At 44.7% G+C, this 25,784-nt stretch overlaps 1 protein-coding gene across 1 annotated transcript in view; it reads left to right on the forward strand.

Moving 5' to 3' along the window:
* PRMT5 (protein arginine methyltransferase 5) overlaps positions 1-25,784 on the forward strand; it is a 1,996,504-nt gene that overhangs the window by 1,911,262 nt on the left and 59,458 nt on the right. The window contains exon 16 of the mRNA XM_044058013.1: positions 6,117-6,181. Within this exon, the coding sequence (XP_043913948.1) occupies positions 6,117-6,181 (65 nt within the window). The remainder of the gene's footprint in view (positions 1-6,116; positions 6,182-25,784) is intronic.

Raw genomic sequence — 25,784 nt, forward strand, 5'->3', positions numbered from 1 at the left:
CACCGCCTGGTCCCATTGATGCTGTGTTTTTTGCTTTGGAGAGGGCTGCTGTTACCTGAGCATCTGAGATGTCAGGGGGGCAGCACTCTGCTGGGATAGATATTTGCCCTTTTGGTGGGGAGTGGGGGGGGAGAAGTTTGCGCTGAACCTGTCAGCTTGGATGTTGGCAATGTCTGTGGGTTCGGTGTATTTTTTGTCATTTTGGACTAATTCTGAGCATATCTGGGAATTACCACCCAGGTTCCTAACATAACTAAAGAAAGCCTTGTGATTATCCTTAGTGTCCTGTGCAATTTTTCTCTCGAATCTGGCCTTAGACAATTTTATGAGTGCCCGTAGTTTTTTGCTAATACTGATCAGTGATGCCTTCCCTTTTTGGGATTTTGCTCTATCATTTAGTAGCTTCCTCCTTCTATTGTATAGTTTGTTTATGGCTGGGGTCCACCAGACAGGATGTCTGCCTTTGGAGGATTGGGTCTTGGTTTTATTTGGGATCGCATGATCCATGCATTCCTGAAGGTGTTCATAGAATGCGTTTATAAAGGATTCTGTGGTCTGGGCCGTATTTTCCACAGGCCCGGGGGCTTTGAAAGATTCCACCTCGGTTTTGTGAAGTGTGAAATTTGCTTTAGAGAAGTTTTTCACTGTGGTTTTCTGGGCAGGGGGCGGGGTCGGGATGTGAATATCCAGTGAGATTAGTTTATGGTCTGATCTTACCAGTGAGGGATACACTTCTGGTCTGGAGCATAGAGTCCCCATGTTGGTGATGATCAGGTCCAGTATGTTTTCCCCTCTTGTGGGAGTGGTAACAAGTTGTTCCATAGCATTTGAGTTTATAAATTCTAGGAATCTTTGGGCTAGGGTGTTGGAGCTAGAGTAATGCTCCCAGTCTATGTTTGGGTAGTTGAAGTCGCCCAATATAATGGTGTTTGGAGAGACCTTCATATTTTCCAGTATTCTCAGGAAGGCCGAGTGGGGTTCCTGGGTTTGGGAGGGTGGTCTGTAGCAGGCTATAAACTGGAAGGCAGTTTTACCCACTGTTAGTTGCACATGGATAGTCTCTGATGTTTCGTGCTTTGCCACCAACCTGGAGGTGTGGGTATCTTTGATGAATATCGATGCTCCCCCCCCCCCCCTTTTGTGGTTCGATCCAAGTTTTGGGGCCGAAAAGCATGGTATGAGGTATAACCTGGTAGTGCTGGAGTGCTCTCGGGAGCCCTGAACCAGGTTTCTGTTACTGCACAGATATTGATGTTCTCCATGCTAAGGAGAGTTTGAAAAGTGCATCTTGAGGTTTAGACTTCTGGTGTTGAGTAGCATTACTCTTAGTTTCTTATCCCTTGTGATACCTATGAAGGTGGGTTTGTCTTTTGAGCCTTGCCTAAAAAAGGCACTATGGGGGTAGCAAGAGCTTTTGCCAATATCCGAAAGCCCAGGGGTGACAGGTGCAAGCCGTCCCTAGCGAAGCATCGTGGCTTGTCGAGCGTATCATCCCAAGCTGACAGGCATTGGATCCCCTTTGAATGACACCAGTACTTAAGCCAATTGTTGAAATTGATCATCTTGTCTTCATATTGTGGCATCATTCTTGGTGAGGGTAAGATGCTACTCAAGGTCAGGGTCATACCGGCCTGGGCTACATGCTCAGAGAGCTCCTTTATGTCTCTTTTCATGTAGTCCAGGGAGGTACATCTCAGGTCATTCACACCAGCATGGACAATGACTGAGTCATATTTGTACTTGCCTTGGAGTGACCTGAGTGCTTGTGTTATGTGGCGGATGCTAGCGCCCGACAGGCTGCTCACCGTGACCCTCTCCTTGTTCAGCCTGGTGAGCGGGACGTCAGTGTGCCTGACGATTGTCACCTATTACAAGTGTATCAGGTGTGTTGTTTAGTCTTAAGGGCTGTGACTGTTCGGCACACTGGCTTTGTGAGATATGTGTTGCACGTGTTTTGTTTTGGGGTAGCGGTTGCTTGGGTGTCTGCTGCTTAGGCAGATCTTTATTTAGAGCCTCCGAGTATGTTTTTGTGTGATTATGTGTTTGGTTTGCTGTCGTGGTAGGTCTATGTGAGACTGGAATTGTAGTGAGTGTGGTTTCCTTCTCCTCCTGACTGGTTATGCCAGTACTGAGTTGAGAGCTTAGCCTCCAGTTTGGCTATATGGTTGCATCTCTCACATGGGTTGGAATTTGTTGGGAGGAGGAGAGGGTTGTCTGTGTACATGAGGCAGTTGTAACATTGCCTCAGGATTCCCAGATTCACCAGCTGGACCGGAGAGGAGATTGACAACTGACCTTTGGACATGCTAGAATAATATTGGGAATTCCTTAATAATTGAAAACAAGGGCCAGTGGGGAGTGAGGGTGTAGTGCTTTTAATTTTTAGTGCTGACTTATGTAATTGCTTTAGTGAGTAACTGCCAGGTAACTTAAGTGCAATGTGTTACAGGTAACTTAAATAGAAAAATTACAAACAGTATCTTTCTTTCAAGTGAAACAAGGAAATAAGTACAGTAAGCAATGCAGATATCCCTAGTGATCCACAGATGCGCCGAGAAGCCAGACAGGTGGAATTAGCGCTCCAGGAAATAACAAGCAAACAAACAAGCATATAAACAAAGCTAGATTCAGCAGGCCTGGATCTAGTCTATGCTACAGCAAACAAGGTGTACCAATTTCAGTAAAATACAGTTCAAATATTCAGGCACTATAAACCTTTAACCAGAAATTCCCAGCTCAGAAGGGCAGAGCCCAGCCTCTTCTCCCACAAGAGTGCAGACCACGAACCTTCTTAATGTAAAATAACTGGCCTGAAGCCCAAGTGCTTAAACCAGAACTGATACACTTTAAGATTAACAGACTCTGGGCTCTCAGTCAGCAGTTCCCAACTTAGAAGGATGAAAGCTACCTGTCCTGCCACCACAGTGCATGCCACAAACCTTCCTAATGTAAAACAACTGGTCTGAAGCCCAAGTGCTTAATCCAAAAGACTTAGAATGATAACTACACTTTAATCAAGTTACTACCAAGAAGTAATAAATACAATTGAATCCTTTAGAGAATGCCTGGATTTAGTGCTCAAGTTCCACAAACAAAGCTTGATCCAGCAGGCCCGAATCCAGTCTATGCCACAGCAAACAAGGCGCACCAACTTCAGTAAGAAGCAGTTCAGATATGCATGCACTATAAGCCTTTAACCAGAAATTCCCAGCTCAGAAGGGCAGAGTCCAGCCTCTCCTCCCACAAGAGTGCAGACCACGAACCCTCTTAATGTAAAATAACTGTCCTGAAAGCCCAAGTGCTTAAACCAGAATTAATACACTTTTAGAATAACAGACACTGAGCCCTCAATCAGCAGTTCCCAACCTAGAAGGATGTAAGCTACCTGTTCTGCCACTACAGTGCAGACCACAAACCCTCTCAGTGCAAAACAACTGGTCCGAAGCCCAAGTGTTTAAACCAAAAGGGTTAGAATGAGTTACACCAAGCAGTAACAAATACAATTGAGCAATTTTAAGATGATGCAAAAGTAAAAAAAAAAGTAGGCAGAAACAAAAGTACAGTAAAAGCAGATGAAAATTTTTTTTTTTTCTGAACAAGTGCTGAGATCAAAGAAACAGATTTTAGTGCTGAAACTAGAAAACTGGCTAGTTATAAGAAAAAAAACTAAGCTAGAAGGCTTCCCTCCAACACAGAAGGGCTTGGGGGCACAGAAGTCTACAAATAGTCTATACCACTTAACAGGAAAGGCAGGAAACAAGCTTAAATTTTTTTTTCTGTTTCCCAGATGCTCTCTTTGTACACAGTAGGAGTGCCTGAAATCAGAATATGATCTCACTGCACTCAGTTGAGTGAGCAAATGAGATGGGCCCAGAAGGAGTATCCAAACACAAATTTACAAGAGGGGCGGGCAGTTGCAAGGCCACTAAGATTAACACCAAAACAAAAACAGGGAGGGTGGGTGGGACTAACTGAAGAGCAGAGTCAAAACTTCCAGTTCAGTTAATATTCCTTCCACACAGTTAAAATCAATTTAAATACTGTATTTTTTGAAAAAAAAGTGCAGATAAAGGTACTTAAATTCTCTTATACGTCCAGTTGAATACAACAAGTTCTTAGCCGGCCAAAGCTGAGGTTAAGCATGGAAAGTGGATGCCTTCTCATTCAGCTGGGAGAACCTACAAGTATACGCTTTCCCACCACTACCTCTCCTGCCAAAGGTACTCATAAAAGCCAGCCAGGAAGAGCCAAAGATGATCCTGATTGCACCAGACTGGCCACGCCAGCACTGGTACCCAATCTTAAGGAGCTTAGCACAAGAACCACCCTGGATTTTGCCTCAAATCCCACATCTGCTGACTCAGCACAACAAACAAATACTACACAGCCAGCTAAAGTCCTTAAACCTAGCTGCATGGAAGATTCCTTAGTCAAGCAAGCAATGCCTCTCTCCAAAGCTGTTATGAATGTCATTCTGGAGGCCAGAAGGCCTAGTACCAGGAAAGCCTATTCAGATAAATGGAAGAGAATTCTGTGCCTGGAACCAAGCTCACAGCCTTGACCCTCTTGTCCCAAACATTCCTCAGATACTACAGTACTTAACTGAGATGCTGAACAAAGGACTCTCCTCCTCATCCATCAAGATCCACGCCTCTGCCATCTCTGCTCATTACAACACGGATCCACCAATTTTCTCAAATTCTCTGTTAAAACAGTACCTCAGAGGGGCTAAAAACATAAGACCGCCCCGTAGAGCACCTACTCCAACTTGGGACCTCAACTTTGTTTTTGAGAAGCTAACTTTACCTCTTTTTGAGCCAGCCAACACGGCAGAATTAAAATATATCTCTTGGAAAACTGCTCTGCTCCTGGCTATAACATCACCACGAAGAGTTTCAGAATTACAGGCAGTAATGGCAGTGGAACCTTTCCTCATTTTCCACCAGGCCAGGGTGTCTTTAAGAACTAACCCTACTTTTATGCCAAAGGTGGTATCCAGTGTGGCTCTAAACCAAACTTTTCACCTGCCAACTTTTTATCCTAAACCACAGAATAAAGGGGAGGGACTACTGCACTCTTTGGACATTCACAGGCAGTTACGCTTCTACTTGGACAAAACCAAAGCTTTCAGAAAATCTGAGCAATTATTGGTAGCATATGCTGCAGGAGCACAGGGAAAAGCCATTTCAAAACAGACTATTTCAAAATGGATAGGACATTGTATACGTTTCTTGTACACATACCATGGAAAACCTGTACCTGGCAGCATTAGATCTCACTCCACCAGGGCAACAGCCACTTCAACTGCCTTCCTCACGGGAGTACCTACCAAGGATATTTTGGAAACGGCAACTTGGAGTTCTGTTACATATCTTCTCCAAGCATTACCATCTGCCTCTATACTTTAAATCCAGAGCTGGCTTTGCCACTGCAGTGCTGCAGGGCCTTATAGCCACCCCTAATGCCTTATAGAACCAGCCACCCTTCCTCAGCTTTGGGATTCTACCCAAGTGTAATGACTGCAGCAGTGTAACACGATGAACATAGTATAGTTTTGTACCTACCATAAATGTAGATGTTCGAGTGTATACACTGCTGCAGTCCAGGTTACCCTCCCTCCATCCCCTCTTACTGGATGGTACGTACCTATGTCTTCTACCCTTGCTACCTATGGGGAATATTTGCTGGTAGCTATAAGTTGTTTTTTGCTTTTCTTATGTATGTTTTATTAGCAATTGGAATTGCCTACCTATTTAGAGGCACCTGACATCTGGGGCAAGAAAAACTGAAGAAAATGGCGTCGGCTGCATCTTGTATACCCCTGTCGCACTGACGTCAGGGAGGAGGTGACAGCAACCGACGCCGGACCAAGACTTTGGAACTCAGGCCGACTGGGGAACCACCTGACGGCAGGATAACCCAAGTGTAATGACTGCAGCAGTATATACACTTGAACATCTACATTTATGGTAGGTACAAAACTACTTTTTCTTTATCATACAATCAGAAGGCTTTATACTGTCTGAGACAGTGATTAAAATCACTTAACAGTGTTCATTTTGTTTGTAGTGGTTTGCATTTGCTTACAGTCTCAACATTTCTTGTTGTGTTTGCAGGCATTAAACCAGAAAATCACTCTCCTGGAATGTTCTCATGGTTTCCCATTTTATTCCCTATTAAGGTAAGAATCTTTTATAATATTTTTATAATAAAGTAGTCCTTGGTTTGCATAGGATCCTTGTCTATTTCTTTTTTCTCCCTTTTAACCCACGCTTGACCACTAAGCCTTCATTCAGGCCCTCTAGTGACCAATTTGTCCCCCTTAGGGTGAGAGGTGTATGACACTCTTGTTCCATGAGGGTGAGAATTGAGAACTAGTAGTGGTGCAAGTCTTTTAAGGCCAAAATGTGACCATTTTCCAAAGAAAGGCTCATAGGTTCATAGGTAGGTACTAGGCTATTGGCCCTAGGGCCTATAATAAGCCTAACCAAACGGTACCCTGGCTTTTGCCACCGAAGAAAATTATTTTCCTGTGCCCCTGTCAAGCAGAGCCACAGAAGTGATCACTGGGGTGAATTTCCTATCTCCCATCCAGTCATCAAGATTTTTCTTGAAGAGTGCTAATGAAGAGTTTTGTTTGATATAGATAAGTAGTTTGTTCCAGAGTATGGGAAGTCTCTGGGACAGGAATCTATCCCTCCAGCATGTTGTGTTTATTGTGGTGACAAGGTTTAGGTCCCTAGAGCATGTAGCTCAGAGGGATTGATTTATTTTAAGTAGAGCATGTCCAACAGCTCTGGGTTTGACATAGCTTTGTATGTTAGACAAAGATCGCCTCTGAGTAGGCGATATGTGACTGAGTAAAGCTGGAGGTTTTTTTTTTTTTTTTTGAGACTGTCTGCATAGGGCATCTGTTTGAGGCCGGTAATCCTCTTTGTGAGGTATTTCTGCGGCCTTTCCATTTGTTGTAGATGTCTTGTGAGGTACATACCAAAAGGGGAGTTGTACTCTATGATGAGTCTAATGAGTGATGAGTAGAGGGGAACAATGACCTCTTTTTTTCCTGGATGAGAAACCTTTTGTGATGAGGTATGCCACATAGAAGGATTTCCTGACTACTGTGGCAATGTTCTTAAAAAATAAGAGAGACTACTGGCCACCTGTGTCCCAAGGTCTCTTATCACACTTTCGGTGTTAAGTAGACTTCCGCCTATGTGGTAGTTCATGGCTACAGAATTTTTACCGAAAGGTATGACAATGCACTTTTTGGCACTGAGCTTGAGGCCATGGCTTTGACACCAGGCATCTGTGTCAGTGAGGGCCTTTTGTAGGATGTCCACATCGTTAGGAGTTTGGATTATGGCTCCTAGTTTGCAGTCATCTGTGAACTTTGTTAGCCAAAGAAATTCTGTGTTGACCATTACTTCAGAGAAGTAGATACCAAACCGGAGAGGACCTAGGACTGAACCCTGTGGGCTCCAATTGTCACTGGTCTGAAGTTGGATTTAGAGTCTGCTACTTTCACAGTGTGAGTTCTGTCAGTGAGCCAGTTGGCAACCCATTTTGTGACATAGGGATTTATACCTAGTTTAGTGAGTTTCTCTATAATTCCATAGTGGGGGATGGTGTCGAAAGCCTTGACAAGATCTAGATAGGCTGTGTGAACCGCCTTACCCTCATCTACGGCTTTGTTGACTGCTTCAAAGAAGTCTGTCTGCTTCAAAGAAGTCTGTCAGGTTTAGGAGACATGATCTGCCTTTTACAAACCCGAACTGAGTAGGGTCTAGAGTTTGGAGATTACCAATGTTATTGTTTATAAGTTCCATGATGATACGTTCCATAGCCTTGCAGACCAGGCTCATCGGGCTAATGGGGCGGTAGTTCCCGGGGTCCGTAGTGGCTCCTCCTTTGTGGAGTGGGATAACCATTGCTGTGCGCCATTCAGTGGGCACAAAGCCTGAAGTGAGGCTATGATTGAACATGGTACTTAGGTGGGGTGCCAGTTCGTTCTGTAGTTCATGTAGAACGCAGCCTGGGACTTTGTCAGGTCCCATTGATGATGTGTTCTTGGCTTTGGAGATTGTTTTTTTTTATCTGTACAGCCGTGATTACAGGAACTTTGCATTCTTCCAGTATAGAGATGGGCCCTTTAGGGGGTGAGAGAGGGGTAAAGTTAGCACTGAAACTATCTGTCAGGATGTTGGCAATATCAGTTGGATGTTCATCATGTTTCACTGTTGCACTCATTACACTTGGGTTATCCTGCTGGCAGGCTACCCGCTGTCGGCCTGAATTCCAAAGTCCTGGTCCGGCATCGGTTGCTGTCGCCTCTTCCCTGACATCAGTGTGCTAGGGGTATAAAAGATGCAGCCGACGCCATTTTCTTCAGTCTTTCTTGCCGCGCAGTTCCCGAAGCAAAAGCAGTTCGCAAGTGCCGGTCGGCCGACTCCTGAGACTTTCGAAATCGAATTTCAGTTCCGATTTCAGTTCCGAAATCTTCTATAAAGCTAAGTACCCCGTTGGGGAAAATGTTTTCTTGCTCCAGACCGATGTCAGAAAAAGTTAACAATTGTATTTCTAAAATTCATAAGGATTTTCATTCTTACTGTATTCCTTGCCTAGGCCCTGACCACGACGTTGCTAGTTGTCAGTTTTGTGCTAGATTTAACCAACGCACTATTAAGCATCGGTACGATTTTGGTTTTCATTACTTTAGCCGAAGGTTTAACTATATAATGCCGTCGGAACAACCGACGACCGGAATTCATAAAAAGCGCAAGGAAAAAGAAAAGGACAGGAATCCGAGGTCCAAAACCGATGACGAAGCCTCTTCTAGGCCAGTCGCCAGTTCTCAGTGAGGCACTTTCGCAGCGCATGACACCCACTACCTCAGAGCCACAGGCTGCCTCCGACTCCCACGTGGCGACAACTATGCATCTGGATACTCAAGGTTTTGGGCCTTCAGAAACTAATCCCTCAGATGGGTCCGGAGCCGCTGAGCAGGCATCGGCTTCTGAGGGTGTTTTCAGACCTACACAGCTTTATCTCAAGCCAACTTCAGCATCCAAGACGAAGACTAAAACAGTTTTAAAGACAAGGAAACAAGTACAGCATTCTCCAGGACAGACTTCCATGCCTAAGAAACAGATGCTCAAAATGGCCGAAGACCTAATTACTTTGATCAGGGGTTCCCATCCCCCTCCTGATAAAAGGCCTAGGCAAGATACTGAATATGATTCCTCTGATAAGGTTTCCATTTCCTCTGACTCCTCTTCAGAATAGGGATACTCTATTCCTCCTTATGAGGATTCTGATGCTGAAGAATGTATTCCTTCAGCTTCTCCTCCTGAGGATTGCTCATTTGGGGAAACCCTGCATACCATGAGGGAGCATTTCCACTGGGAGAGCCAAGATTATTCATATTCTAAGAAAAGGCTCAGAGACTTTCTTCTACTACCTCAGCACTGACCTCTTGATATTCCACCTGTTCTTCACATTGTAGATGATGTATTTTCAGAGCCTGCCTGTCTCCCGACTCTTTACCTCCTGCACCTGTTAAGCAAGACAGATACTACAGGGTTCCAGATTCTCATAAATTTCTATATAAAAACCCTGCTGCTGATCCAGAAACTATTTCTCAGGGTTCCAAAGGGGTCAAGGCTGCTACTGCAAAAAACCCTGTCCCCTCAGATAGAGTTTCTAGGGCACTGGACAGATGGGGGAAAAGAGTTTACACTTCTGCTACCTTGGCTGTAAGGGCTTTAAATTGTCAGTTTCATATGCTTAAATATCAGCAATACTTAATGTCTCTGTTAAAACAGAAAATGTTGACAAATTCTGAATGGTCTGACAACAAGGAATTGCAGGATTTATTGCATGCAGCTGAACAAGTGGGAAAACATACTTTGCAATGTGGTTATGATTCACTGGAGGCCTCTTGCAGAGCCACTGTAACAGGTTCTGTTATTAGAAGGCATGCTTGGTTAAAGGAACAGACTCTGCCTGATCATGTTAAAGCAAAATTATTGGATGCTCCATTACAGCATGATACTTTGTTTGGTGTTAAGGCAGAAGAGGTGTTGAAGAAAATGGAGGATAAAGCTAAATCTATGCAGACAGTGAAGGATTTCTTACAGGTACAGCCACCCCGATTTAGCAGGAACTGGCCTTCTAAGAATTGGTCCTTTCCCGTGTCAGACAAGCCACAAAGAGGCAGATAGACACCCTAGAGGCAGACAACAGCTGCAGGGCTCATACAGGCCCAAACAATGGGTTGCTTCTACCTCCAAAAGCGGAGAAGACAAATCACAGCCATATAGGAAACAGTCCAAATGACTTCCCTCTACCAGTGCCAAGCATTTATCTTTTGGCAGCACCCTTAGGGGGAAAGCTAGCACTTTTTTCAGAAAATTGGCACACGATCACCCAGGACAAACGGGTCCCAAATATATAGTCTCTCACGGCTACAGGTTCCACTTTCACACCCTTCCAAAGGCAAAAGGTATGCCAGACCTGCCACACAATCAATGGGCAGAGGCACAAAAACAAGTTTCATCTCTCATGGACATGAGGGCTATTCAGCCAGTGCCACAACAAGAGCAGGGAGAAGGATTTTACTCAAGACTTTTCTTAGTACCAAGAAATGACAAAGCATGGAGACCAATTCTGGACCTGTCTATTCTAAATACTTTTCTGGACGCTCCGAAATTCAAAATGTTGACTCTGCAACAGCTTCTGTCCATGCTGGGCAAGAAGGCTTGACTTGTAACTTTGGACCTCAAAGAGGCATACCTGCATGTCCCAATCAGACAATCTTGCAGAAGATACCTCAGATTCATAGCTGGCTCAATGCACTACCAATTCTCTGCACTGCCCTTTGGCTTATCTACTGTGTCCAGGGTCTTCTCAAAATGCCTGGCATGAGTAATTGCATTTTGTAGACAAAGAGGAATTCAAATGTATCCCTACGTGGACGACTGCCTTATTCAAGCAGGGACCAAAGACATTCTACTAAAGCATCTGGCGTTTGTAAAAAGATTACTAATTTGTCTAGGGTACACAGTAAACGAAAAAAAATCGAAACTAGTAACATCTCAAGAGATAATATTCCTGGGTGCAAGCTTAAATACAACTGCCCAGATGGCTTATCTCACGCCAGACAAACAAAGGTAACTGACTTCTTACTTTGAAAGCATGGCAACAAAGGCTCAGTTATCTGCAAGAAAAATTCCGCAGGCTCTGGGCTACATGGCCTCCTGCATTCTGCTAATTCCATATGCAAGACTGTATATGAGGAAACTACACTGGTATCTAAAAAATGTTTGGACTCAACATTGACACAGCCTGGAATCATTAATTTCACTCATTCCCTGCCTGCAACAGGAGTTTTGATGGTGGGCACAGGCCTGTCACCACAAGTGACAGCCATTCACTTTACCCACAGCCAGGCAAACACTAACAACAGATGGATCAGATTATGCCTGGGGGACCCACATGGCAGGAAAATGTGTTCAGGGCACATGGCCCCCAAGCCAAAGGCATCTTCACATCAATCAAAAAGAGATGCTAGCTGTACAAAATGCCCTGACAGCCTTCAAGGACCTGCTTCATCCAGGACAGCTGCTGATAAAGACAGACAACACCACAGATGTCCTTCAAGGATGCATCTGCAGTCATAACAAATGGGTTGTCCTGTCGTCAGGCAGCCCTTCGGTCGGCCGGATTCCAAAGTCTGGGTCCGGCTACGGCTGATGTCGCACTTCACCCGACGTCATCTCTGCTGGTCTTCGGGTATAAAGGCATCAGCTGACGCCATTTTCCTCAGTCTTTCTTGCCGCGTGGCGCCCGAAGCAGAAGCTGTTCGCAAGTGCCGGTCGGTCATATCCAGAGATTACTACTACCGAATACTACTTGAAGACTTCTAAAAGCTAAGTACCCGTTGGGGACTCTTTCTTGCCTCAGCCGATGTCAGAAAAAGTAAATAACTGTTTAACTTGTGGGAAACAAATACCTCATAAGGATTTCCACTCTTACTGCCTACCTTGTTTAGGCCCAGACCACGACGTAGCAGCCTGTTTAGCCTGTGCTTCCTTCAACCGAACGCTTAGGTGTCGGTCAGAGTTTGCTGAACAGTTTTTCGCTCAGATTTTACAGTACATTATGCCGCCGGATCCTCCGACTACCCAAATTGTTAAAAACTCAAAGAAAAGACTGACACTCGCGGTCCGGTTTCGCCGAAACCACGGTTAAGCAAGCGAGTGTCGGTTTCGCCGAAACCGAAAACGGGTCAATCTTCAGCCGAATCCATGACTACTACTGAGGCTCCTGCTACCTTAGTTGAATCGGCCTCTGAAGTCTTGCCTACTACTGTGGTTCCTAGTGAATTATCAGACACCATCCCTTTGGATGTCTCTACCCCAGCACGTGGTGCTGCTAGGCCTCCTGCAGCCATGTCTATAAAGGCCTTTGCCAGGGCTAAAGCAGCCAAAACTGTTAAATCAGTGCCTGTTAAGACCCCCTCACATAGGCCCACTTCTAGTTCACAAATGCTTACTCTGGCAGAGGATTTAATCTCCTTAATTAGGGGATCCCAATCTCACCCAGACAGGGCCTCTCAGCCTCCAGAAAAGAGACCTAGAGCAGAGCCCCCCGAGCCAGTGTCCTCTGATGATTCTTCGGATGACTCAGACATTACAGATCAGCCAGAGGCTCCTTTTTCTACTTATGAAGATTCCGATGTTGAAGAATCCATTCCATCTGCCTCTCCACCAGAGGAATTTTCCTTCAGGGAAACCTTACATGCCATGAGAGAACAATTCCAATGGCAGGGACAAGATTTCTCAGATTCTAGAAAAAGGCTTAGGACCTTTCTGCACTTACCACAACATAGGCCCTTAGCTATACCTCCAGTTCTGCCTGTTGTGGATGATGCATTTAATGATGTTTGCACTGCTCCTGATACTTTACCTCCAGCCCCTGCCAAACCAGATAGATTTTACAGGGTGCCAGACACTCATCACCACCTATACAAGGCCCCACTTGCAGATCCTGAGACTATATCCCAGGGGTCTAAGGCAGTAGCTTCGACCTCAGCAAAAAACCCTCTCCCTTCTGAAAGGGAATCCAGGTTCTTAGAGAGATGGGGGGAAAAAGTTTACACCTCTGCTACTCTCTCAGCTAGAGCTTTAAACTGTCAGTTTCACATGATCCAATACCAAGAATTTATGCTTGATCAGTTAACTAAGAAGCTGTCCTCTGATGACTCCTTAGATAAGAAATATGTTTTAGAAATGGTGAATAACATTCAGCAGGTTAGTAACCATTCTTTAAAATGTGGCTATGATGCACTGGAGGCTTCATTTAGATCAGCCATGACTGGCACAGTGATAAGAAGGCATGCATGGTTGAAGGAACAGGTTTTGCCGGATCATGTTAAAACAAAGCTGTTAGATGCTCCTATGGATAAGGCCGGTCTATTTGGTACACCTGCTCAGCAAGTAATGAAGAAAATGGAAGAGAAGGCAAAATCTGTACAAACAGTTAAGGACTTCTTACAGGTTCAGCCCCCAAGGTTTAGCAGGAACTGGCCTGCCAAGAATTGGTCCTTTCCAGACTCCTCAAAATCTCAAAGAGGCAGGAATAGACGCTCTAGAGGCAGAAATCAATCCAGAGGAGGTGCCTATAGAGGACGCCAGTGGCAAGGCAATAACCAGAGAGGCACAGACACAACCACTGCCACTGCAACAGGACAATCACAGTGACTTGACTCTGACACCGCCTACCAGGGAGCAAATAGCAGCACCTTTAGGCGGAAAGTTAGCCTTATTTTCGAAAAATTGGCACTATATCACAAAAGACAAGTGGATTTTGCAAACCATAGACCAAGGATACAGGTTCCACTTCCACACCTTACCAGTAAAAAGAGGAATGCCAAACCTACCGCCAAATCAAAAAACAGAAGCTCTAAAGCAGATAGCTCAATTAACAAAGATGAGAGCTGTGGAAAGAGTACCAATAACACAACAGGGCAAAGGATTCTACTCCAGACTCTTCCTAGTACCAAGAAAGGAGAAAAGTTGGAGACCTATTCTCGACCTGTCCGCCTTAAACACATACATCATTGTACCAAAATTCAAAATGCTGACCCTACAGCAACTTCTTCCCATGCTGGGCAAGGAGTGTTGGCTGGTGACTCTAGATCTCAAGGAGGCATACCTGCACGTCCCCATACGATCAAATTGCAGAAGATACCTCAGATTTCTTGCAGGATCAGAGCATTATCAATTCTCAGCATTGCCCTTTGGCTTATCTACTGCGCCCAGAGTATTCACAAAATGCCTGGCATCAGTGATCGCTCATTGCAGGCTACAGGGAATCCAAATTTATCCATACCTGGACGACTGCCTGTTACAAGCGGACAACAAAAGCAAGCTGACAACAGATTTACAAAGAGTCATTTGCTTACTACAAGCCCTGGGATACACAGTCAATTTAAAAAAGTCAAGACTGATACCATCCCAGACAAGAACATTCTTGGGTGCGGAATTGGACACAGTAAAACAAATGGCATTCTTAACTGCAGAAAAACAAGCACAACTCCTTCTTTACTTCTTGGCATTAACAAAGCAGCACAAACTAACAGCAAGAAAAGTACTGCAGGCCTTGGGCTTCATGGCATCATGCATAATCCTGGTCCCCCATGCCAGACTGCATATGAGAAAACTACAGTGGTACCTAAAGAATTTATGGTCTCAACACAGGCACAGCTTAGAAACCAAATCCCACTAATCCCATGCCTGAAACAAGAGTTCCTATGGTGGGCTCAAGCATGCCAGTCAAACCCAGGCTTGCCCTTCCACAACTTTCAAGCAAACCAAACCATCACAACGGACGCCTCAGACCTAGGCTGGGGGGCGCACATGTTGGACAAGTGCATACAAGGATTGTGGACTCCAGACCAGCTGCACCTGCACATAAACCAAAAAGAAATGCTGGCAGTAAAACTAGCAATCCAGAAATTCAGACCATTCCTCAAAGAAGGCCATTTAATGATAAGGACAGACAACACCACAGTCATGTGGTACATCAACAAACAGGGAGGGACTCATTCATACCCCCTATGCAGAATGACTCTGGACCTGTGGAATATGGCTCTGAGCTACAACATCCAGTTACAGGCAATATTTGTGCCGGGAAAAGAAAACACCCTAGCAGACATGTTAAGCAGAACCACCTCGGATGCTCACGAATGGATGCTACACCCGGGCATCTTCAAGGTCATCACAAAGAAATGGGGAATGCCACAAATAGACCTATTCGCATCCCCACTCAATCACCAGCTCAAGAAATTCTGCACAAGGACATGCCACCCACTAGCATGGAAGGTGGACTCTCTATCCTTCAGTTGGAAAGGCCTGACAGCATATGCATTTCCACCTCTTCCTTTGATGCACAAGGTACTACTGAAAATCAAAGAGGAACGTCCAAGGATAATTCTGATAGCTCCAAATTGGCCAAGACAACACTGGTATCCTTTGCTGAGGAGCATGTCTCGGGGGAGAATGTGGCCAATACCCCTGATGCCTTTGATGTTAACTCAGAACAACTACAACATCATGCACCCAAAGCTAAAAACCTTGCAACTGACTGCCTGGAACATCACATAACAGCTACTAACCCAGACTTATCCCAAAGGGTCAAAGACATTATCCTTGAAGCCCGCAGACCTTCAACAAGAAGAAACTATGCAGGAAAATGGAAAAGGTTTGTCATTTGGAGTACTGAAAGAGGAAAAGATGTCTCGCACATAGATATTGCTAACATCCTGGAGTACTTGGCAGAGCTTCTACATACGGGCCTGTCCTATTCCTCCATCAAGATACATGCATCAGCTATTTCCGCAGAATACAGCTTCAATCCACCTGTCTTTTCGCATCCTCTACTCAGGCAATTCCTCAGAGGGATCAAGAATGTAAAACCTCCTAGGAAACCACCATTACCAGCATGGGACTTGAACTTTGTGCTAGAAAAATTGACACTCCGTCCATTTGTACCAGCAGCAACAGCAGATCTTCAACACCTATCATGGAAAACTGCTTTCCTACTGGCAATTACTTCAGCAAGGAGGGTTTCGGAACTACAGGCCTTAATGGCAGTGCAACCCTTCCTAATCTTCCATCAAGATAGTGTCCATGAGAACTAATCCTACATTTATGCCTAAGGTGGTATCCAGAGTGTCTTTAAACCAGGCAATCCACCTACCTACCTTCTTTCCCAATCCACAGAACAGGGGGGAAAGGCTGCTACATACCTTGGATGTACATAGACAGTTACGCTACTACCTGGACAGAACCAAAAGTAACAGAAAAACTGACCAGCTTTTAGTAGCCTATGCAACAGGAAGGGAAGGAAAAGCAATTTCCAAACAGACAATCTCCAAATGGATAGGAAATTGCATAAGATTCTGTTACTCCTACCATGGAAAACCAGTTCCACAGAACATAAGACCTCATTCAACAAGGGCTACAGCCACTACCACAGCTTTCTTACGAGGAGTGGCAGCCAAGGACATTATTGAGGCGGCTACTTGGACCTCCGTGCATACATTTGCCAAGCATTATAATTTACCTCTATACTCTAGATCCCGAGCAGGGTTTGCCACTGCTGTATTGCAAGGGATCCTAACTACACCATAATTATTCTTCCTCCTCCCCTAGTTTGGCTATGGTATTCTACCCATTTGTTATGACTGCAGATGCATCCTTGAAGGACATAGTACAGTTTGTACCTACCATAAATGTAGATGTCCGAACAGGATAGCATCTGCAGTCAGGATTACCCACCCTCCTTCCCCTCTGTGGTACTCCTAGGGTATTTACCCTCCTAATAGCTAGCTGGGGGGGGGAGTCTCTTATGGTGTATTTGTTTGTATATATGTACATACATGCTTATTTTTGTGTTTGCCTTCTACTATTTTGGAAACATTGGCATTTATCCAAAATTTAGCTTTCCTAGAGGGCAACTGGCATCTGGGGCAAGAAACACTGAGGAAAATGGCGTCGGCTGATGCCTTTATACCCGAAGACCAGCAGAGATGACGTCGGGTGAAGTGCGACATCAGCTGAAGCCGGACCCAGACTTTGGAATCCGGCCGACCGAAGGGCTGCCTGACGACAGGACAACCCATTTGTTATGACTGCAGATGCTATCCTGTTCGGACATCTACATTTATGGTAGGTACAAACTGTACTTTATGTGGTACATAAACAAGCAGGGGGACACACATTCCTACCCCCTCTGCAGACAAGCCATGATTTTGTGAAACACAGCAATGACCTACCAAGTACACCTGCAAGCACAATTCCTGCCAGGAAAAACAAATGCTCTGGCAGACGAACTAAACAGAAACCTCATGGATCCTCACGAGTGGAAACTAGATTAACAAATCTTCAGCATAACAAGGAAATGGGGATACCCAGACATAGATCTTTTTGCCTCCCCTCACAACTGCTAACTTCAGAGATTCTGCACAAGGACTTAAACACAAACAAGCATGGAAAGTGGATACCTTGTCATTCAGCTGGAACAGCCTTACAGTATATGCCTTTCCTCCACTGCCTCTCCTGCCCAAGGTACTCCTAAAGGTCAGACAAGAGAAGCCACAAATTATACTAATTGCCCCAGATTGGCCACGCCAACACTGGTACCCAATCCTAAGGAGCATGTCCCAAGGCCCAGCCTGGACATTGCCTCAAATTCCTCATTTACTGACCCAACAAAACAGTCAGATCCTGCACAGCCAACTCAGAACCCTAAATCTAGTTGCATGGTGGATAGTGTAACCATTCAGAATACACCTCTCTCTCTAAAGCGGTTATGGATGTTATTTTGGAGGCCAGGAGGCCCAGCACCAGAAAATCTCATGCAGAAAAATGGAAGAGATTCTGTGCTTGGAACCAAGCACAAGGAATTGACACGCTTGGTCCAAATATACCTCGGATTTTACATTATCTAACTGAGATGCTGGACAAAGACCTATCCTTCTCATCAATTAAGATCCATGCCTCTGCCATTTCAGCTCATTACAATACAGACCCACCTGTTTTTTTACATCCATTGCTTAGGCAGTTCCTCAGGGGGGCCAAAAACATGACACCTCCAAGGAGAGCACCAATACCTGCATGGGACCTCAATTTTGTCTTGGAAAAACTCACACAGCCTCCTTTCGAGCCAGCCAATACAGCTGAGATAAAATTCTTGTCATGGAAAACAGCTCTGCCCCTAGCAATAACCTCAGCAAGAAGAGTCTCAGAGTTACAGGCATTAATGGCTGTGGAACCTTTTATTATCTTCCATCCGGACAGGGTTACTCTAAGGACAAACCCAACATTTATGCCTAAGGTAGTGTCCAGTGTGGCTCTTAATCAAACTATTCATTTGCCTACTTTTTCCCAAACCCACAGAATAAAGGGGAGAGACTTCTGCATTCTTTAGACATACACAGACAACTACGCTTCTACTTGGACAAAACTAAAGCTTTCAAAAAGACTGAGCAACTTTTAGTGGCATATGCTGCAGGATCACAAGGAAAAGCTATCTCAAAGCAGACTATTTCAAAATGGATAGGTTACTGCATTCGTTTCTGCTATTCACAACATGGCAAGTCAGTGCCTAAGGGCATTAGACCACATTCTACCAGGGCAGCAGCCACCTCAGCAGCCTTCCTCAGAGGAGTACCAACCAAGGATATTTTGGAGGCTGCAACTTGGACTTCAGTGCACACTTTTACTAAGCACTACCACTTACCTCTTTACTCTAAATCCAGAGCAGACTTTGCCACTGCAGTTCTGCAGGGCCTTATAGCCCCTCCTAATTCTATTTAGACCCAGCCGCCCAACCACAGCTTTGGGATTCAACCCAAGTGTAATGACTGCAACAGTGAAACACGATAAACATAGTACAGTTGTGTACCTACCATAAATGTAGATGTTCGAGTGTATTCACTGTTGCAGTCCAGGTTACCCACCCACCATCACCCTTTCTTTGCTGGGACTTATCTGTACTTCTCTATCCTATACAACCTATGTGGTGTATTTGCTTGTAGATGAAGGTATTGTTTATTTTAGTGCATGCTTTTATAAGCAATATTTTTTTAGCCTACCCTTTTGGGGGCACCTGACATCTGGGGCAAGAAAAACTGAAGAAAATGGCTTCGGCTGCATCTTTTATACCCCTGGCACACTGACGTCAAGGAAGAGGCGGCAGCAACCGACGCCGGACCAGGACTTTGGAATTCAGGACGACTGCGGGTAGCCTGCCAGCAGGATAACCCAAGTGTAATGACTGCAACAGTGAATACACTCGAACATCTACATTTATGGTAGGTACACAACTGTACTTTCTGTATATTTAGTGCCATTGTGCTGTAACTCAGGACAGATCTGAGTATTGCCATTGAGATTCTTGATATAGCTATAGAATGCTTTGTGATTGTCTTTAGAATCAGTGGCTGTTTTGTTTTCGTAACTAGCTTTGCAGGATTTTATGAGGGATCTCAGTTTCTTTCTGAGGCTAACCACGGAGTTCCTCCAGTCATGGGATTTTACTCTTTTTTTCAACAGTTTCTTCTGTTGTAGAGTTTGTTTATGGCAGGGGACCACCAGATTGGCTTCCTTTTCTTTGGAGGATAGCATCTTGGTTCTGTTAGGGATTGATCCATGCACTCATGTAAGTGCTTATAAAGTGCATTTGTATAGGATTCAGCAGTCGTACCTCTATTGTCCGTCAACATGGGTGTCGTGAAGTTTGCCTCTTCTGTCTTAAGAAGCAGAACTTTGGTGCCATTCCAGCTTTTGGAGCAGAATCATTAGGTAATCAGAGTTTTCCTACTGACTGACTCCACTGCAGTACCTCATAGCCATTGATATGATGTCATTGTCAAGCATCTCCTAAGAGTTTTCCATCAATCTTGTAGTTTGAATTTCTTAGCTGTCATATTCCAGTTTGGCTTATTTTTGAGTTACATAAGAAGTAATTTAGAACAGTACATATGTCAAAAATATTTTTGCTTTAAAAAAGATGTTCTTCGTGTTTCACTGTTGCAGTCATTACATTTAGGGTAATCCTGCTGGCAGGTTGCCCTCAGCCAGCCTGAATTCCAAAGTCTTTGGTCCTGTGTCGGCTGCTGTCGCCCCTTCCCTGACGTCAGGTCGTCAGGGGTATAAAAGAAGCAGCCAACGCCATTTTCTTCAGTCTTTCTTGCCGCGCGGTGCCCGAAGCAAAAGCAGTTCGCAAGTGCCGGTCGGCCGACTCCTGAGATTTTCGTGTTTGAGTTTCAGAGTCGAAGTCTTCAATAAAGCTAAGTACCCCATTGGGGAACTTTTTTCTTGTTCCAGACCGATGTCAGAAAAAGTTAATAATTGTATTTCTTGTGAAAATCAAATACCTCATAAGGATTTTCGTTCTTACTGTATTCCTTGCCTAGGCCCTGATCACAATGTTACTGGTTGTCAGTTTTGTGCTAGATTTAACCAACGCACTATTAAGCGTCGGTATGATTTTGCTTTAAACATTTTTGGACGCCAGTTTAATTATCCTGAAATGTCATCGGATAGCAATCCAACTACCGGAATTTACAAAAAACACAAAGAAAAGGATAGAGAAAAACAACCGAGGCCCAAAACCGACGACAAAGCTTCTCCTAAGCCAGTCGCTGGGTTCGCCAGTTCTCAGTGAGGTGCTTTCGCAGCCCCTGACGTCCGCTACTTTAGAGTCGCAGGCTGCTACCGACTCCCATGTGGAGTCGGCCATGCTGCTGGATACTCAAGGTATTGGAGCCTCGGACGCTAATCCCTCCAATGGGTCTGGAGCCGCTGAGCAGGTACCGGCTTCTGAGGGTGTATTCAGACCTAAACATCTTTACATTAAAACGACTTCAGCTTCAAAGGCAAAGACTAAAGCACCTTCTAAAGCAAGGAAACAAACTTAAGAGCCACTTGAACAGGCCTCTATGCCCAAAAAAACAAATGCTCAAAATGGCCAAAGACTTGGTTACCTTGATCAGAGGGTCCCATCCCCCTCCTGATAAGAGGCCTAGGCAAGACACTGACTATGAATCTTCAGATCAGGTTTCTATTTCTTCTGATTCCTCTTCTGATCAGGAATATTCTCTTCCTCTCCTATGAGGATTCTGAAGAATCTATACCTTCAGCATCTCCTCCTGAGGACTATTCCTTTGGGGAAACCTTGCATACCATGAGGGAGCATTTCCACTGGGAGAGCCAAGATGTTTCAGAATCTAAAAAGAGGCTCAGGGATTTTCTTCTACTACCTCAGCACAGGCCTCTAGCCATTCCACCTGTGTTAGACATTGTAGATGTGTTTTCGGAGTCTAGTCTGACCCCTGACTCCTTACCCCCAGCTCCTGTTAAGCCTGACAGATATTACAGGGCTCCTGACTCACACAAATTTCTTTTTAAAAACCCTGCTGCTGACCCAGAAACTATTTCACAGGGTCCAAAGGGAGTTAAGGCTTTCACTGCAAAAAAACCCAGCCCCCTCTGACAGGGATTCAAAGGCACTGAATAGATGGGGGAAAAAAGGTTTACACATCTGCAACTTTGGCTATAAGGGCCTTAAACTGTCAATTTCATATGTTTAAGTATCAGCAACATGTCACGGGATTGCTTAAACAGAAAATGTTGTTAAATTCTCAATGTGCAGAAAACAAGGAAATGCAGGATTTATTGTATGCAGCAGAACAAGTTGGAAAACATACTTTGCAAGTGGTTTTGATTCTTTGGAGGCCTCCTGCAGGGCCGCAGTTACGGGTTCTGTAATTAGGAGACATGCTTGGTTAAAGGAACAAAATCTGCCTGATCATGTTAAAGTTAAATTACTAGATGCACCTTTACAGCATGATACTTTGTTTGGTGTTAAGGCAGAAGAGATGTTAAAGAAAATGGAGGACAAAGCTAAATCTATGCAAACTGTCAGAGTTTTACAAGTACAGCCACCTAGGTTTAGTAGACACTGGCCTACAAAAAATTGGTCCTTTCCTGTGTCAGACTGACCTCAAAGGGGCAGATCCAGACGTCCTAGGGGCAGATCCCAGGTGCAAGGTTCTTATAGGCCCAAGCAATGGAGTGCTTCTACCTCCAAAGCTGGAGAAGATATATGACAAACATACAGAAAACAGTCCCAATGACTTCCCCCTGCCTGCACCAAGCACTTATCTTCTAGGTGTTTTTGCTCAAAATTGGCACATCATAACCCAGGACAAATGGGTTCTAAACATAGTGTCACAAGGCTACAAGTTCCATTACCTTACTCTGCCAAAGGCAAGCGGCTGGCCAGATCTGCCAAAAAATCAATGGGCAGAGGCACAAAAACAAGTCTCATCCCTCATGGACATGGGGGCCATTCAACAAGTACCAGAGCAAGAGCAGGGACAAGGATTTTACTCAAGACTGTTCTTGGTACCCAGAAAGGACAAGGCCTGGAGGTTGATACTGGACATATCTATTCTGAACACTTTCCTGGATGTTCCAAAATTCAAAATGTTGACTTTGCAGCAGCTTCTGCCCATGCTGGGCAAGAATGCTTGGCTTGTGACTTTAGACCTAAAAGAGGCATATCTGCATGTCCCAATCGGACAATCATGCAGAAGATACCCAAGATTCAAGGCTGGTTCAATGCATTACCAATTCTCTGTACTGCCCTTTGGCTTATCTACTGCGCCCAGGGTCTTTACAAAGTGCTTGGCACCAGTAATTGCATTCTGCAGACAAAGAGAAATACAAATATATCCTTACTTGGACGACTGTCTCATTCAAGCAGAGAACAAGGACATTCTTCTCCAACATCTGGCATTTGTGAAAAGACTTCTAACATGCCTAGGGTACACAGTCAACACAAATAAATCAAAACTAGTACCCTCACAAGAGATATCATTCCTAGGTGCAAGCTTGAATACAACTTCCCAGATGGCTTATCTCACGCCAGACAAACAAAGGCAACTGACTACCTATTTCAAAATGTTGGCAACAAAGGCCCAGTTATCTGCAAGAAGAATTCTGCAGGCTTAGGGCTTCATGGCATCCTGCATCCTACTAATTCCATATGCAAGACTGCATATGAGGAAACTTCAATGGTACCTAAGAAGTGTGTGGACTCAACATTGCCTCAGCCTGGAAACAATCATTACTCTCATTCCCTGCCTGCAACAGGAATTTCGATGGTGGGCAAAGATTTGTCACCAATTAAGGGACAGCCATTCACATTACCTCCAGCCAGGCAGACACTAACAATGGATGCATCAGACTATGCCTGGGGAGCCCACATGGCAGGAAGATGCATTCAGGGAACATGGTCCTCAAACCAAATGCGTCTGCATATCAATCAGAAAGAGATGTTAGCTGTTCAAAATGCCCGGACAGCCTTCAAGGACCTACTTCATCCGGGACAACTACTGATAAAGACAGACAACACCACGGTCATGTGGTATATAAACAAGCAGGGGGCACACATTCTTACCTCCTTTGCAGACTAGCCATGACCTTGTGGGACACAGCTTTGACTTACCAAGTACGTCTGCAGGCACAATTCCTGCCAGGAAAGGAAAATGCTCTGGCAGACGAACTAAGCAGAAACCTCATGGATCCGCACGAGTGGAGGTTGGATCCACAAGTCTGCAGCATGATAACAAGGAAATGGGGATGCCCAGACATAGATCTATTTGCCTCCCCTCTCAGTTACCAACTAAAAAGATTCTGCACAAGGACTTATCACAGACAAGCATGGAAAGTGGACGCCCTATCTTTCAGCTGGAAAAACCTATCATTATATGCCTTTCCTCCACTGCCTCTCCTCCCCAAGGTGCTCCTAAAGGTCAGACAGGAGAAGCCAAAGATGATACTGATTGCCCCAGACTGGCCACGCCAGTACTGGTATCCAATACTAAGGAACTTATCTCTATACCCAGCTTGGACCTTACCTCAAATACCTAGACTACTGTCCCAGCAAAACAATCAGATCATACCCAGCCAACTCAGGACATTAAATGTGGCAGCATGGCGGATAATGTAGTCATACAAAAACACCTTTCAGTAAAGCTGTGATGGATGTCATTCTGGAAGCCAGAAGGCCTAGTACTAGAAAGTCTTGTGCTGGAAAATGGAAGAGATTCTGTGCCTGGAACCAGGCACAAGGAACTTATACAGAGGTACCAAATATTCCTCAGATTTTGCAATACTTAACTGAGATGCTGGACAAAGGCCTATCTTTTTCATCAATTAAAATTCATGCCTCTGTCATTTCGGCTCATTACAATACAGAGCCACCACTCTTTTCTCACCCTTTATTAAGGCAGTACCTCAAAGGAGCCAAAAATTTAAGGCCCCCAAGGAGACTACCAATACCTGCATGGGACCTCAACTATGTCTTGGAAAAGCTCACCCTGCCTCCTTTTGAGCCAGCTGCTACTGCTGATATGACGTTTTTATCTTGGAAAGCAGCTCCGCTCTTAGCAATTACTTCTGCAAGACGAGTTTCAGAGCTACAGGCGCTCATGGCTGTGGAACCTTTCATCCAGACAGGGTCTCCCTGAGGACAAACCCAACATTTATGCCTAAAGTAGTGTCCAGTGTGGCTCTTAACCAAGCCATACATCTGCCAACCTTTTACCCAAATCCACAGAACAAGGGGGAGAGAATTCTGCATTCTTTGGACGTACACAGACGGCTTAGATTCTACTTGGACAGAACCAAAGCTTTCAGGAAGACAGCGCAATTACTAGTGGCATATGCTGCAGGATCACAAGAAAAGCCTATCTCAAAGCAGACTATTTCTAAGTGGTTAGGCCACTGCATTCGTTTCTGCTACTTACACCATGGCAAGCCAGTGCCTAAGGGCATTAGGCCTCATTCCACCAGAGCTGCAGCCACCTCAGCAGCCTTTTTCAGGGAAGTACCAACCAGAGACATTTTAGAGGTGGCTACTTGGAGTTCAGTGCACACCTTTATAAAGCATTATCATCTGCCACTCTACTGTTAATCCAGGGCAGGCTTTGCCACTGCAGGTCTGCAGAGCCTCATAGCTGCTCCTACTGCTGTCTAGTTCCAGCCTCCCAAACCATAGCTTTGGGACTGTACCCAAATTTAATGACTGCAACAGTGAAACACGAAGAACATAGTACAGTTGTGTACACTTACCATAAATGTAGACATTCGAGTGTATTCACTGTTGCAGTCCAGGTTACCCACCCGTCTTCCCCCTTTTTTCTTTTGGATCTTATCTTTCCCATATATATATATATATATATATATATATATATAGTTTGGCTACCCTTTTTGGGGGCACTTGACATCTGGGGCAAGAAAAACTGAAGAAAATGGCGTTGGCTGCTTCTTTTATACCCCTGACGACCTGATGTTAGTGAAGGGGCGACAGCAGCCAACGCAGGACCCAAGACTTTGAAATTCAGGCCGGCTGAGAGCAACCTGCCAGCAGGATTACCCTAAATGTAATGACTGTAACAGTGAATACACTCGAGCATCTACATTTATGGTAAGTGTACACAACTGTACTTTTGTTGCTTCTGCTTCTTGCATCAGACGTGACTTTTTCTTCTGTTAATTTCTTAATAGAATTATGTTTTTACTTGATTGCAGAATTCACTGTGTTTTAACTCTTTAGTATTTGGTCTTTTTGAATGTAGACTCCCTAGCTCTGGTCTTTTATGCTTTTTTATCACTGTACATCCAAGGCGTACATCTGTTGCGATTGTC

The sequence above is a fragment of the Protopterus annectens genome, chromosome 16.part0 (assembly GCF_019279795.1).
Source record: "Protopterus annectens isolate FY-2018-M chromosome 16.part0, PAN1.0, whole genome shotgun sequence".
Lineage (NCBI taxonomy): Eukaryota > Metazoa > Chordata > Ceratodontiformes > Protopteridae > Protopterus > Protopterus annectens.